At 44.0% G+C, this 16,064-nt stretch overlaps 1 protein-coding gene across 2 annotated transcripts; it reads left to right on the top strand.

The window, feature by feature from the left end:
- The first annotated feature begins 3,688 nt into the window (after window positions 1-3,688).
- On the top strand, window positions 3,689-15,626 carry LOC125536676 (putative mixed-linked glucan synthase 8). 2 transcript variants are annotated; one of them, XM_048699924.2, is made up of 3 exons: window positions 3,689-4,404; window positions 12,960-13,698; window positions 13,798-15,626. In XM_048699924.2, the coding sequence occupies exons 1-3, from the start codon at window positions 4,094-4,096 to the stop codon at window positions 15,439-15,441; spliced, it is 2,694 nt and encodes an 897-aa protein (XP_048555881.2). In that variant the 5' UTR covers window positions 3,689-4,093; the 3' UTR covers window positions 15,442-15,626. The 2 variants fall into 2 exon arrangements, with proteins under 2 accessions (XP_048555881.2, XP_048555882.2); XM_048699925.2 differs by lacking the exon at window positions 3,689-4,404 and adding an exon at window positions 11,963-12,277.
- Window positions 15,627-16,064: the final 438 nt, after the last annotated feature.

Genomic DNA, 16,064 nt, shown 5'->3' with positions numbered 1-16,064 from the left:
ATGCTTCCGCTTACGGTCTACGAGGGTACGTGGACGATACTCTCCCCTCTCGTTGCTATGCATCACCATGATCTTGCGTGTGCGTAGGAAATTTTTGAAATTACTACGTTCCCCAACAGTACTTACGACCGGTAACGATTTCACCTGTATAATTGTATTTTTTACCACTACTGTATGTATAACCGTATTTGGTCGCTCGCCGGTCGCACACGACCTCATTTTGCCTAGCGTGTGTGCCAGGAGGGCATATCCCCGACGGTTTTTGGGTCGTGTGGGAATGACCCCCCCCCCCCTATCGCCCACACTCACTAGGTGACGGTTACGAACGCCGTCGCAGAAAGAGGATAAAAACCGTTTGTATAGCACCGACGTGTACTTGTGTCAGGTCCAGATTTCCAGCCGCCGGAATTCTCCCTCTTGGTGTATACCTTGCATATTATGAGAGAAAATGCATTAGAATTACTCCAAAAAGCTTTATTATGGATAAAAACATCATAAATAATAGTAAGAAAACATGATGCAAAATGGACGTATCAGGAAGTTGTCCAATTAAGCATGGTAAAGAACCAGTCTAGTTGTTCGAGTTGTGGATCTTGTTGCATATTACTCCAGGTGTATTGGCGTCCTTTGATGGGGATTTCAATCAACTGTTGTTCTCTAATGAAATCGTTGAAAGTGAACATGTCAGAAGCATCACCTCCCGGCTTGTTATAATTATCAGGGGAGCACATGTAGTTAAAATCATCCAATATGAGCTAGTCTTGGGAGTTAGGAACGTCAAGGTTGAAGAGCCAATTGGTAAATCTAATTCTATCCTTGCCCCAACCGGGCCTATATATGTTTAGTAAAGTCCATGATTGAGCCGGTTGTTTGGAAGTGAAATTAACACCCAAAGCAAAGGGTTCTGATCCGATTACATCTCCATCAAAAAGAGAACTATTCCATAGGGTTACGATGCCCTAGAGGCACCTTGCGATGGGATGAAAGCAAATTTATCAAAGCGTCTAGGTCATAAAGATTTAATCATCATAGCATCAATCATCGACATTTTAGTTTCTTGCAAGCAAATAATAAAGCACCCACTAGAGGTAATAGCATTGGATAAAGCTAGTTATTTATCAGCCGAATTAAGTCCACAAGCATTCCAGCATAACAAGTTCCAACTTTGCAGCAAAACTATAATAGAGATAAGTAAAAGTTTAAGCCAAAGAAGACAGTCCAGTCTCTTCTTCATTCAGAGCTTCAGTGGCGATCTCTTCCACATTGATAACACTTGAAGACGGGCTAGCCACTTCTTCATTCAAAGCTTCTGCGGTGAGCTCTACTTCAGGGATGGCACACAGATGACTACTATCAGCTTGCATCTTGGGTATGGTAGTGAGTGGGGGAATATCACCTTCATCATTTATTGGAACAATTTGAGTAGAGGAGGAGCTTGATGCTGGAGCTGAAGGAGTGTGACGTGGCCTCACCTTGGACTTGTAGGAGCATGTACATGTCAGATGACCGTGTCCAGTGGCGGAGCTACACCCCAGGCCTGGGGGGCCTAGGCCCGGGTCGTGGCAGGAGCAACCTTCATTGACTGTAGCAGAATTTGTACTCTTGATCACTGTACATCACTGTTGCAAGGAAGCAGGCCCGGGGCCCAGCTCCAGCCTGGCTCCGCCCCTGACCGTGTCACCCGGAAACCATCATACATGTTGGCACGAGCGCTTCTCCGAAGATTTGATGAGTCTAGAGGTGCAAGAGCTCTACCACGACGTGGCACGTTCCTCCTTGGGTTCATAGCAGTGTCAGGGATAGTCAAAGCATTCGAAGAGTTCTCAGCTTCAGACCGAGGTTCAGAAATAGCATGGCAACAGAATAAAGTAACTTGCAAGAAAGTAAAGGTTGCTCGATGATGTTTTTTTCGTGGTTCATATAGTTTGCGATATCATACCTGGTACTCCACATTAATGGAGACTTCAGACCACATGATTTTAAGATCAAAGAGGTCTCGATTGCGTCGTGCATCGAGGGCAATCAATCTATTCCACCATGGCTTGCACCAGAAATCCTCATTAAGAGGTAGAGTAGATGATTTGCTTGCTCTCACAAACTCTTGGAGACGTGCACCCTCGAAAAGTAACAAGCAAAGCATGTGTTGTGGACTTGTATTAATGCCATGATAGTTGAATAAATAGGCCCATTCTTTTTTTAGCTCATCCCAATTTCATTAATAATTTCATAAAAAATACAACGAAGTTTGTACAAATTAGACCATGTACCTCTATCGGAGCATCTATAGTTGGACTTGGCAAATCCGACCCCTCAAACGTCCGCGGACGCGTCTGGGCGCATCCGCGGACAGTGACCGATCACGCCTCAAAAAATGCATTCCACATCCGGATACTTCAAATTAGAAACATCAAATTCATATTATTACATGCAACGTAGCGATCTTTAACCAGAGCTCGTCCGGTCGCCGTGGCCATGTCTGGCGGCTGGCTGCACTCCCCGGAGTGTTGGTCTGGTCGCCGGCAAGGTAGAGTAGGGTATGGGACACAATCCGGCTCACGGGACTCAAGACGTCGCCGTCTCCCATGCCCTACTCTTCCTCGCCGGAGCCCGGTACCTGTTGGGTGCTAGTGGACGTCAGATCGATGACGGATCCGTCCGGGGACGAGCCGCCGACGTTCACCACGATGCAGTTGCATCACCCGGACTGATGCACCATATGGGGCGCCAAAGAATGCGACTCCGCTTCCCCGACGTCCACCGCCGCGAGGGCTGCCGCCGCCTCCCACGCCCGGTGCCTTCCACGGCGGGCACCCCGTGCCATGGCCTCGTTGGACGAGGCCCATGGTGCGTCCCGATGCTTGGCACGTCAACGGAGGGGTTGCGCGTCTACCAGCGCGTTCGGACGCCAGATGGACCGCACGTCCTCCAGCGAGGCAGCTACGGCTGGCCTAGCGCCGGATCCATGCGCCATCTGGGCGGACATAATGGATTCCTGACGGATGGAGTCCGAGCGCAGCCGTGCACGGGCCTCCTCCCGGGCGCGGCGGAGTGCAAGCCGGACAGCCATCACCTCCTCGGGGTCGTGTGGGATGAGCTCGGGATCGATGGATCTGAAGGTGAAGGACTCGGATCCGCTGCCCGCTATGCCAGAGACAGTCGGAAGGAGTTGGAGACGAGCTTGGATGACGGAGGGGAGTGGAGGGGAGGGGAGTGAAGTGGCTAGGGTTTGGTTGGGCGAGCGGACATGAAGGAATTTATGTGGGGTCGGTTGAACCAACATGGGCCGGGTCCGACGTGATGGGCGTGCCCGAACGCCTTCATATTCGCCTTATATTTAGACTTGATATGAGGAATGTCGGTTAGCCCAAACGTTTCAGGGTTGTCTAGGTAAAAAAAAGTGATCGGACAGTGACTGGACGGTCCGCCCAAATGTATGCGACAGGTTTAAGGGGTCCGGCTGTAGATGCTCTTATATTGCTAAGCTAAGCGCTGACTATTTGCACCGTTTCTCCTGAAGCGGAAGTCCACCAACAACAGGGCGGATCTCATCTCCGCTGCTAATACTTAAACACGCCGCATTCCTTAATGGCACGTGTGGCATTGTTAGTTATCTAGGCGCGCGGTGAAGACTTACGAGCTCCCTACACTCTGTCATTGTTATGCTTCGCTGCAGTGAGTGTCAGCCGCGCGCGCGCAAAACTCGCCGATCGATTCGTACCGTTAGCTCCTCAAGAGGGAAGACCGGATCCCATCGCCTAGCTGCTGCTGAATAAACTAGAGGTGCATTCCTCAATGGCATGGCAATAATAATTTATCGTCCCCGCGCTAGTTGATAGCTGCAGCCCAGCCGATCCACCCTGTAGAACCGTATTCCCTCCCAAGTGACCCGCCTTCCGATCGGACGCACGCAGCCGACAGTCCGGTACCGGTGTACATCTCGCTGCGCACTCCCACTCCCATAGCCCGTGCACCATATATACACTCGCTCAGCTGCTGTCCATCCGGTGATCTCATCTCACACGGCCAGTTAAAGCTAGCATATGTAAGCACGAGAGTGTAGCTAGCTACTGTTCATAGCTGGGAATCGTGGGGCATGGGTTCTTTGGCGGCAGCCAACGGGGCCGGTCATGCGAGCAATGGCGCCGGCGTCGCGGACCAGGCGCTGGCGCTGGAGAACGGCACCGGCAATGGGCACAAGGCCGGCGTCGCCAACCGAGCGACGCCGGCACTGCAGGCGAACGGCGGCAGCAAGGTGGCGAAGAAGATCAGCCTGAAGGACAAGTACTGGGTGGCCGCCGACGAGGGGGAGATGGCGGCCGCCATAGCGGACGGCGGCGAGGACGGCCGGCGGCCGCTGCTGTACCGGACGTTCAAGGTCAAGGGCATCCTCCTGCATCCCTACAGGTGTGCTTTATCTTTATTAACACTCAACATTTCGCGCGATTTATTTTTCGAAATGTAAAAAAAAAACACCTTCTAATTTATGGCACTTGTGTGTATACCACTGCGGCAAGAGGCGGCCGCCTAATCGGTCGAACGCCCATAATGCGGTTGATCGATCACGATTTACTTGTGGCAGCTTAGTTGGTAATCGGTCCCGCCATAGATAATTGGTATGGGGCATGCAGTCGCACTCTGAGGTGGCAGTGTCACGTTGCATTTGACAGTGTATCCTTTCTTGTGAGAAACGGAATACTACGTCATAAGGTTCATCAGAGAGCATTCATTTTGTTAAGATACACATGACGTCAAATTTGAAGTATTTTTTTGCCAAAAGGTTAAATCATGGTCGATCAACCGCAGCCCAGGTATTCATGTATAAAACTAAAATTAACCATGTACTCCGTATAAACAGTTCATAATTGGCCGCCCTAAATTACGAATTGTTTATGTTATGGTAAAACTTTTTCAATGTCACTTTTTCTGGTGAGTGTGCTTGTACGCCAAAAGTTCACTTGCGTCCCCGCGGTCCTACGCTGAGTGTTTGCCTTCAATGAAGGCCGGTGAAACTACGGATGGACAAAAAGCTCAAAGTTCGAAACAATCACTTGTTTTCTCCACTAGTTTTAACTTGTGCTCATTTTAGCTTATTAAACTATAAAGAGCTTAATGGTTTGAAGTCGAGTTTCACAAGCAGCTCGTCAAACCCGTTAATATTATTCATAATCCATTTAATCACAATCATCTAGGCCACCTCACAAATCTAGCCCACATGCCTCCTATGCTTGGACTTATCCATGTTTCTTACACTATTATGTTGCCTTGTTGGCTATTGCAAATCATTAATGCATTTGACAATGCGATCGTTCAAATCATATGTTAAGCTATTGTTGACATGACATGCTACTTGTACCTGTGATGTGCTGTAATGAGTGCTCCCGAGCATCCCTGAGCTTTTAATGCACCGAGTTATCTTTGTATTTAAATCATTAGGAAAAATGAGCTTAGTAATCCGAGTCTTAATGATCACGAGCCAATCTTTAACAAGGTGAGCTAGTCGTTAATCCACCCCTAGTTTCAGAGACTCCTATTTGTTATCTACGTGACAATAGACACACCAAAGACGTAGCTCAATGTTTGCTTTACTCATCTTTTAAAGGTTAGGGATCATCTTGTTTAAGTCGATTTTGTTTTTCTACAAGCATCACGATTATGTAAACGGGAGAGAGAAAAAAAATTACATAAGGGCTTCCACATCGAAGGCCTAATACTCTAATAGGCATGCCACATTCGCTTTCTAGGCTTTGGCACTAGCGTCACACTCTGTTGTGAAATAACATTACCAAATCAAGAAAACGGGAATCACAACAGGTAGATGCTCCTATGGCGAGTTCCTTTAGCTGAATAAAATGCATTTTAGAGTTTTTTGCTTCTCCTTCTTAAGAAACCTAGCACGTTACAAGAACATCGTCGGAAAGCCTGAATTAAGTCGAGAAAATATGCGACCTACCCGTGCAAGTTTAGAACTTAAATTCTGATGGGCTGCAGGCACCATCATAGAGAATCTAACCATCTAAGTTACCCTTAGTTAGGACGATCTACGGGTGTTTGCTACGTAGAAGGGCTAGCAGGAGTGAAGCATAGCTTTTTTATGTTGATTTATGTCAATCCAGAGACCACTTAACTAGCAATTGCAACACCAACATAAAAAATACTTCAATCTAAATTAAAGTTGTCCTAGAGTTGCGACAATTAATTTGGATTGGAGGGAGTACCAAATTTGACACCGATGTCTCTTGATAGCTATGTGTCAAATTTGGCATTTCAGCATGACAGTGGGTGTCCAAAGGGCGCTCCATGCACCACGCTCGTATACACGTAGTACTACGTAGAAAAGAATCTTCGCTAGCTGGCTGGGTTTCATTGAAACATTTTGTTAGACAGCTGGTGCTTTGCCGACTGAAAGCACTCGTAGGCCTGCTGCAAATGGAAATGTAAGACTCGCACATAACGGATGATGGTGCACTTGGGAGTTGGTCATGCGTGATTGCTCATAGTGCTCAGCTGCTGGCCGTTCGCCTCTAAGGCTAAGTGCGTCTGATCATTAGATGGATCGCGTAGTCTATTGCTTGCACAGTTCCTTTCGCGACTCGCGTGCTCGGTGCCCACTAATGCAGGCTATGACACGAATGCTCCCACGGAATTTTCATATGCCTTCTGTATAATGCGTGAGCATTGTGCAGCGCTTAACGCACGCTCTCTTTTTCTTCTTTTTTATTTCTTGAGGGAGTAACGCGCGCTCTCCTTTTCTTAACACAAGCATGGTACTTTTTCTTTGGAGAAGCACAACTGTGAAGCTCAACTGTGCTTCTCACGAAAAAACCCGGCTTCTAAAAAAATGAAACTTTTTTTCATCAAAACTTAGGGACAACCAGGAAAAATTAAGTCCTGACTTTGCGCAGTGCACAACAAGTGGCGTGGCTGGCCGCAGCACTTGCCGCAATCCCATGGCCCAAACTGTGACCGTGCGAGCCTCCGAAAGGGTACCCGCTACCTAGTTGCTTCCATATACTATCTCGCTTACCACGAAATATATGCACCTCTTGCCTACATTGTGCAATGAATGGGCCGGCCTAATAATGAATGATATATTGTTTTTTTTATTTCTTCGTTCGATTTCTTCATGTTTCCAATTTGTATTCATTTTATTATATTCATTTCTTCAATTTCTTTGGTTTTTCATAAAAGATTATATATGTTGAACATTTTTGTAATACCTGATGTACATTTTTGTCAAATACATGTTTGAAATTTTTTTCAAATACTTTTTGAAATGGTAAGTTTTTTAATTAAAACTTAAATTTTATTTTACTATATTTTAAAACATTTTTTAAAATGCCACAGACATTTTTTGAATTGTGAGTATGATTTTGTCAATTACGTGAACTTCTTTACATTGTACTAGCACATATGCTAGTGCGTTGCAACAGAAGAGATAATTGATGTGTCCACTGAAATATCCGTCAGCACGGCCCAACAACATATAAATTGTTCTCGGCAGAGGTCTACCAAAATTTCATACCATTGGTACATTAAAAAGCATGCTACACATACAGTACTTTTGATATGGTTTTGTATGATGATTCTAATCTCAATAAAAGAATTCTATTAAATTTGGTTTAGGCCATCTCTACGTATGTTTGAAGATTAATAAAATAATTATCTAGGTCTGAGTGAAACGACCCTAGTTCATTGCATACAACTTGACGCTTTTATTCCCGCTGCACATAACAGGCGCACACTGTGCAGAAACGTATATACGCATGCCCCTCCCACGTCCCTTGGTGTTAATTTTTTTTTTATTATTTGCATTGCATGCATGCCACGTCTTTGGTATTAATACCAATTTCTTTGTGTTATTCTCTCCTTCATATTTTTTGAATCTCCTGTTCTTTTTTATCCCTACTGATCACGCCCTTTATTCTCTCATTTCTTTATTACTCCTAGATGCCCATCGAAATCGATCAATATTGTGTGTTAGCATCTTCCAAAATACACCATAGCAATTAAGTAGGTTAATTTAGTTTATGCTTTGAACAGAGTTTTAAAGGGGTTAACAAGAACAAATAATAGCACGGTTGGAAACTACGCATTTTTCTGATCAAATTACATGTACAGATTATTTAATCGGAATTACGGTTGCAAAGTTACAACATAATCATGTTTAACATATTTACTATAAATAATAAAAGCCAGAGACCTAACAGGCTGAAAACAGGGTAAACTGGGCCTACTGCAGCTGAACACGGAATACTAACCGGAGGGCAGGCGCGCGAGACAGAGGCTGCGCAGTTGGACTGAAGCCGAACAGAGAAAGAGCACTTAGTGTTGGACCATGTATTACTTCAAGAAAAAACAGGTCTTTTTTGTAAAACATATGACGATGGGCGGGCAGAAACGCTCTGTACTTTATTAGTAGGTAGGTATAGAGGTATAGATAAAAACTTTAAAGTAAATTCATTAATATTTTTGAGACACGTGAACATTTTTTGAGTATCATGAATGTTTTCAAAATTTTACTATTTTTTATAAAATGTAAAAAAAACTATAAATATTGTTTTAATTATCACAATCATATTTTTAAATGTCATGAAACTTTTTTTGTGAATGCTATTAATATTTTTAAAATTTTGAGCCGGCATTTTTCAGCATTAATATTTTATTTTAAATGTGTGGTAAACACTTGCAAAATTTAAATGAATTGATTTTCTGAATATTTTTTAGTCTATTCTAATATATATGTATTTTTAAAATATGAATAAATTTAAAAACTAACGAAACTAACGAACTAACGCTACTGGGCCGGCCGACTTTGCGCGCTCTATGGCGAGGGGACGCTTGGTCTCGCACGAAGCGAGACAAAGCTGCAAAATTTAAATGAATTGATTTTCTGAATATTTTTTAGTCTATTCTAATATATATGTATTTTTAAAATATGAATAAATTTAAAAACTAACGAAACTAACGAACTAACGCTACTGGGCCGGCCGACTTTGCGCGCTCTATGGCGAGGGGACGCTTGGTCTCGCACGAAGCGAGACAAAGCTGCAAAATTTAAATGAATTGATTTTCTGAATATTTTTTAGTCTATTCTAATATATATGTATTTTTAAAATATGAATAAATTTAAAAACTAACGAAACTAACGAACTAACGCTACTGGGCCGGCCGACTTTGCGCGCTCTATGGCGAGGGGACGCTTGGTCTCGCACGAAGCGAGACAAAGCTGCAAAATTTAAATGAATTGATTTTCTGAATATTTTTTAGTCTATTCTAATATATATGTATTTTTAAAATATGAATAAATTTAAAAACTAACGAAACTAACGAACTAACGCTACTGGGCCGGCCGACTTTGCGCGCTCTATGGCGAGGGGACGCTTGGTCTCGCACGAAGCGAGACAAAGCTGCAAAATTTAAATGAATTGATTTTCTGAATATTTTTTAGTCTATTCTAATATATATGTATTTTTAAAATATGAATAAATTTAAAAACTAACGAAACTAACGAACTAACGCTACTGGGCCGGCCGACTTTGCGCGCTCTATGGCGAGGGGACGCTTGGTCTCGCACGAAGCGAGACAAAGCTGCAAAATTTAAATGAATTGATTTTCTGAATATTTTTTAGTCTATTCTAATATATATGTATTTTTAAAATATGAATAAATTTAAAAACTAACGAAACTAACGAACTAACGCTACTGGGCCGGCCGACTTTGCGCGCTCTATGGCGAGGGGACGCTTGGTCTCGCACGAAGCGAGACAAAGCTGCAAAATTTAAATGAATTGATTTTCTGAATATTTTTTAGTCTATTCTAATATATATGTATTTTTAAAATATGAATAAATTTAAAAACTAACGAAACTAACGAACTAACGCTACTGGGCCGGCCGACTTTGCGCGCTCTATGGCGAGGGGACGCTTGGTCTCGCACGAAGCGAGACAAAGCTGCAAAATTTAAATGAATTGATTTTCTGAATATTTTTTAGTCTATTCTAATATATATGTATTTTTAAAATATGAATAAATTTAAAAACTAACGAAACTAACGAACTAACGCTACTGGGCCGGCCGACTTTGCGCGCTCTATGGCGAGGGGACGCTTGGTCTCGCACGAAGCGAGACAAAGCTGCAAAATTTAAATGAATTGATTTTCTGAATATTTTTTAGTCTATTCTAATATATATGTATTTTTAAAATATGAATAAATTTAAAAACTAACGAAACTAACGAACTAACGCTACTGGGCCGGCCGACTTTGCGCGCTCTATGGCGAGGGGACGCTTGGTCTCGCACGAAGCGAGACAAAGCTGCAAAATTTAAATGAATTGATTTTCTGAATATTTTTTAGTCTATTCTAATATATATGTATTTTTAAAATATGAATAAATTTAAAAACTAACGAAACTAACGAACTAACGCTACTGGGCCGGCCGACTTTGCGCGCTCTATGGCGAGGGGACGCTTGGTCTCGCACGAAGCGAGACAAAGCTGCAAAATTTAAATGAATTGATTTTCTGAATATTTTTTAGTCTATTCTAATATATATGTATTTTTAAAATATGAATAAATTTAAAAACTAACGAAACTAACGAACTAACGCTACTGGGCCGGCCGACTTTGCGCGCTCTATGGCGAGGGGACGCTTGGTCTCGCACGAAGCGAGACAAAGCTGCAAAATTTAAATGAATTGATTTTCTGAATATTTTTTAGTCTATTCTAATATATATGTATTTTTAAAATATGAATAAATTTAAAAACTAACGAAACTAACGAACTAACGCTACTGGGCCGGCCGACTTTGCGCGCTCTATGGCGAGGGGACGCTTGGTCTCGCACGAAGCGAGACAAAGCTGCAAAATTTAAATGAATTGATTTTCTGAATATTTTTTAGTCTATTCTAATATATATGTATTTTTAAAATATGAATAAATTTAAAAACTAACGAAACTAACGAACTAACGCTACTGGGCCGGCCGACTTTGCGCGCTCTATGGCGAGGGGACGCTTGGTCTCGCACGAAGCGAGACAAAGCTGCAAAATTTAAATGAATTGATTTTCTGAATATTTTTTAGTCTATTCTAATATATATGTATTTTTAAAATATGAATAAATTTAAAAACTAACGAAACTAACGAACTAACGCTACTGGGCCGGCCGACTTTGCGCGCTCTATGGCGAGGGGACGCTTGGTCTCGCACGAAGCGAGACAAAGCTGCAAAATTTAAATGAATTGATTTTCTGAATATTTTTTAGTCTATTCTAATATATATGTATTTTTAAAATATGAATAAATTTAAAAACTAACGAAACTAACGAACTAACGCTACTGGGCCGGCCGACTTTGCGCGCTCTATGGCGAGGGGACGCTTGGTCTCGCACGAAGCGAGACAAAGCTGCAAAATTTAAATGAATTGATTTTCTGAATATTTTTTAGTCTATTCTAATATATATGTATTTTTAAAATATGAATAAATTTAAAAACTAACGAAACTAACGAACTAACGCTACTGGGCCGGCCGACTTTGCGCGCTCTATGGCGAGGGGACGCTTGGTCTCGCACGAAGCGAGACAAAGCTGCAAAATTTAAATGAATTGATTTTCTGAATATTTTTTAGTCTATTCTAATATATATGTATTTTTAAAATATGAATAAATTTAAAAACTAACGAAACTAACGAACTAACGCTACTGGGCCGGCCGACTTTGCGCGCTCTATGGCGAGGGGACGCTTGGTCTCGCACGAAGCGAGACAAAGCTGCAAAATTTAAATGAATTGATTTTCTGAATATTTTTTAGTCTATTCTAATATATATGTATTTTTAAAATATGAATAAATTTAAAAACTAACGAAACTAACGAACTAACGCTACTGGGCCGGCCGACTTTGCGCGCTCTATGGCGAGGGGACGCTCCCCCCCCCCCCCCCCCCCCCCCCCCCCCCACACACACACACACACACACACACGCCCCCGTCCAAACCCACGGTACGGCGACGGCGGCGGTGGAGGCGGCGGCGATGGGCGACGTGCCCCTGCCTGCCCCTCCAATGGGCCGGCTAAGCCTCGACCCCACCCCTGGACTTGCGCTGTCTGATTCCAGCCCTCGCCGTCCTGCACGGCAACCCTCTCCCGACTCTGCAGCTCGCCGCGCTGTCGTGCACGGGTGGCCGGAGGGCGTCGATCCGCCGCTTCCTCTCGACGCGAGTTCCATTCGGTCTTTCTCCTTGGCGCCCCGTTGTGTTCACGGCGCCTCCCATCTAGGTTTTCCAAAATGTAAGGACCCTGCTATACCACTGAATTCTGTTACGTTCACTGTGCCATCGAACTCTGGCAATGTAGATTGGAGATTTCCTTAATGTGCAAAGTACTTAAACTAGTAATCGGCAAATACTAAAACTATCATATTAAGGTCAACTGTCTGTCAGAGATCTTTGATCAATATGGTGGTTTTAGCAACCTGATTGAATCTGAGCTTACTCAGAAAGATATTATTATTGATAAGGACTTCCATGTGGAACTCCACTGTTATAGTGGTTGCGAGATTAAATACGTTGGCAGGACTTGCTGATATGTCAGATATGGTTCAGCCACCAATTATAGAAGGTGGCCATGAGAAAGTCTATAAGAATGCTCATCATCGAAATGCTTCTGTAATTTTAGTTTTACACTTATCTACCAACATTGTTGTTTTTTTTTTGTACTTATCTACCAACATACTAGAGTGATTGTTAGTTGTTATTTTTCCTGGACTGGAAGGTGATGTGTCTTTGTAATTTTGCATTTCATCTTGGTATCGTTCACACTTCGCACTACTCTTAAATTTACATCCTGCAAGGTTCTAAATTATGCTAGAGATTCTCGTCCTCGTGCTAAGCCTCAGTATCGGGTATTATTTCCTCAAGCTATATCCGTGAGTTGATCTTGTAGTTAATTGTTCTTCTTTTCTGTATAACAGGTTGCTGAGCTTGATCAGATTGGTTGCTATCGTCCTATTTTTCATATGGCGTGTCAGGCACCCATACGCGGATGGCATGTGGCTCTGGTGGATATCGATGGTTGGGGATCTTTGGTTTGGCGTCACTTGGTTGCTAAACCAAGTTGCAAAGCTCAACCCTGTCAAGCGTGTCCCCAACCTTACCCTCTTGGAACAGCAGTTTGATCTCCCTGACGGCAACTCCAACCTTCCTTGCCTTGATGTCTTCATCAACACCGTTGATCCCATTAATGAACCTATGATATACACTATGAACTCCATCATATCCATCCTTGCTGCAGACTATCCAGTTGACAAGCATGCTTGCTACCTCTCAGATGATGGTGGGTCAATAATCCATTATGATGGCTTGCTTGAGACTGCAAAATTTGCTGCATTATGGGTTCCCTTTTGCCGAAAACATTCCATTGAGCCAAGAGCCCCTGAGAGCTATTTTTCTTTGAATACACGCCCATACACTGGAAATGCACCACAAGACTTTGTCAACGACCGCAGGCACATGTGTAGAGAGTATGATGAGTTCAAGGAGCAGTTAGATGCACTTTTTACCCTTATTCCCAAACGGTCAGATGTGTACAATCATGCTGCTGCCAAAGAAGGTGCAAAGGCAACTTGGATGGCAGATGGGACACAGTGGCCAGGCACATGGATTGACCCAGCTGAAAATCATAAGAAAGGACAACATGTTGGAATTGTTAAGGTATACATTTTCACTTCTAACTTTTTTTACTATAATTTTTTATGACTAGAATCATACATGAGTGCTTATTTATTTCAAACTGCGATCTTTATTTAATAGGTTATGTTGAAACATCCAAGTTATGAACCAGAACTTGGTCTAGGAGCAAGCACCAACAGTCCTCTAGACTTCAGTGCAGTTGATGTGCGCCTCCCAATGCTCGTTTACATCTCCCGCGAGAAGAGTCCAAGCTGTGATCATCAAAAGAAGGCAGGTGCCATGAATGTACAGTTGCGAGTCTCTGCCCTCCTGACCAATGCGCCCTTCATCATCAACTTCGATGGTGACCACTACGTCAACAACTCTAAAGCCTTCCGTGCTGGCATATGTTTCATGCTCGATCGCCGTGAAGGTGACAATACTGCCTTTGTCCAGTTTCCCCAACGCTTTGATGATGTTGATCCCACAGATAGGTACTGCAATCACAATCGTGTCTTCTTTGACGCCACCTTGCTCGGCCTCAATGGCATCCAAGGGCCGTCTTATGTTGGCACTGGTTGCATGTTCCGCCGTGTCGCACTTTACGGTGTTGACCCACCTCGCTGGAGACCTGATAACGTCAAGATCGTGGACAGCTCCACCAAGTTTGGCAGTTCAGCATCATTCATCAGCTCAATACTGCCAGCAGCAGACCAAGAACGCTCCATCATGTCGCCGCCGGCACTTGAAGAGCCTGTCATGGCTGACTTAGCTCATGTCATGACATGTGCATATGAGGACGGGACTGAATGGGGCAGAGAAGTTGGTTGGGTGTACAACATTGCAACTGAGGATGTGGTGACTGGCTTCCGGCTGCACCGGAATGGGTGGCGATCCATGTACTGCCGCATGGAGCCAGATGCATTCGCCGGCACCGCACCAATCAACCTCACTGAGCGGCTCTACCAGATCTTGCGCTGGTCAGGGGGCTCCCTTGAGATGTTCTTCTCGCGGAACTGCCCACTCCTGGCTGGCCGCCGCCTCCACCCAATGCAAAGAATTGCCTATGCCAACATGACAGCCTACCCAGTTTCATCTGTCTTTCTTGTGTTCTATCTCCTCTTTCCGGTGATATGGATCTTCCGTGGGCAATTCTACATACAGAAGCCATTTCCCACGTATGTGTTGTACCTCGTCATCGTCATCGCCCTGACCGAGTTAATCGGTATGGTTGAGATCAAGTGGGCTGGGCTCACGCTGCTGGACTGGATCCGCAACGAGCAGTTCTACATTATTGGTGCAACAGCCGTGTACCCTACAGCAGTATTTCACATAGTGCTGAAGTTGTTTGGCCTGAAGGGCGTTTCATTCAAGCTGACGGCGAAACAGGTAGCAAGCAGTACCAGCGACAAGTTTGCTGAACTGTATGCCGTGCAGTGGGCTCCGATGCTGATCCCTACCATGGTGGTGATAGCGGTGAATGTCTGTGCCATTGGCGCGTCGATAGGCAAGGCGATAGTGGGAGGATGGTCACTGATGCAGATGGCAGATGCAGGACTTGGGCTGGTGTTCAACGCGTGGATTCTGGTGCTGATCTACCCGTTTGCTCTGGGTATGATTGGACGGTGGAGCAAGAGGCCCTACATCCTGTTCATTCTCTTTGTGATTGTGTTTATTTTGATCGCCTTGGTGGATATCGCCATCCAGGCCATGCGCTCTGGGTTTGTTCGGTTCCACTTCAAAAGCTCAGGTGGCGCCACTTTTCCCACAAGCTGGGGTTTGTAAGTTCCTCCCCATGCTGGGAGTTTCCTTTTCCTTTGTGGTGTGGGTTTTTCTTCTTCTTCTTTTTTTTGGCTTTGGTGTGAATCATATATAGGCTGTACAAGTTTGTGGAAATAATGTAAAATTGGTCATTTGCCTGGAAGAAAAGTAGATGTGGCAAAGCAACACCTGTAGTATATCGGGTATAATGTTGAGGATGCCTGGAAGTATACCTATTCATGTACCTATATTTTGGTATGTTTTAGCAAGACCTCAAGATTTCCGGTCCATCTTGGAGCTGCAATGTCGGCCTGTGCTTCCCAGTAATAAGTCAATTTCTTTTTAACATGTAGTTAAACTCTTTTTTTTGACAGCTACCTGTAGTTAAACTCTGCTTACTTAGAGTGCAGAAAGAGCATTCTCACGGCCGGTTGTGCTTTGCAGAGGATTTTTGGCCGGCGTCGCTTGCTTCAGAATATACTTCACAGAATCACAGTACGTGTTACATGTTGCCATGTTGGTGGGCTGATATCAGCCAAGAATCAAAGGAGGGACACAAAAAGCAACAAAGGAGCTAAAGACAATTTGATGTCAATTCAGCCTCTCCAATCGACAATCGTCCGACGTACTCCACATGTATGACAGGC

This window comes from Triticum urartu, chromosome 2A, assembly GCF_056163025.1.
Source record: "Triticum urartu cultivar PI428250 chromosome 2A, HENAU_Tu73, whole genome shotgun sequence".
Lineage (NCBI taxonomy): Eukaryota > Viridiplantae > Streptophyta > Magnoliopsida > Poales > Poaceae > Triticum > Triticum urartu.
This window is presented reverse-complemented; position numbering and strand designations above follow the sequence as displayed.

Bases quoted from the DNA above. Each gene is read 5' to 3' on its own strand.
- LOC125536676 (XM_048699924.2), top strand. From the start codon at position 4,094: ATGGGTTCTTTGGCGGCAGCCAACGGGGCCGGTCATGCGAGCAATGGC. The intron at 4,405-12,959 runs GTGTGCTTTATC...TCTGTATAACAG, and splicing joins ATCCTCCTGCATCCCTACAG to GTTGCTGAGCTTGATCAGAT. The intron at 13,699-13,797 runs GTATACATTTTC...TTTATTTAATAG, and splicing joins AACATGTTGGAATTGTTAAG to GTTATGTTGAAACATCCAAG.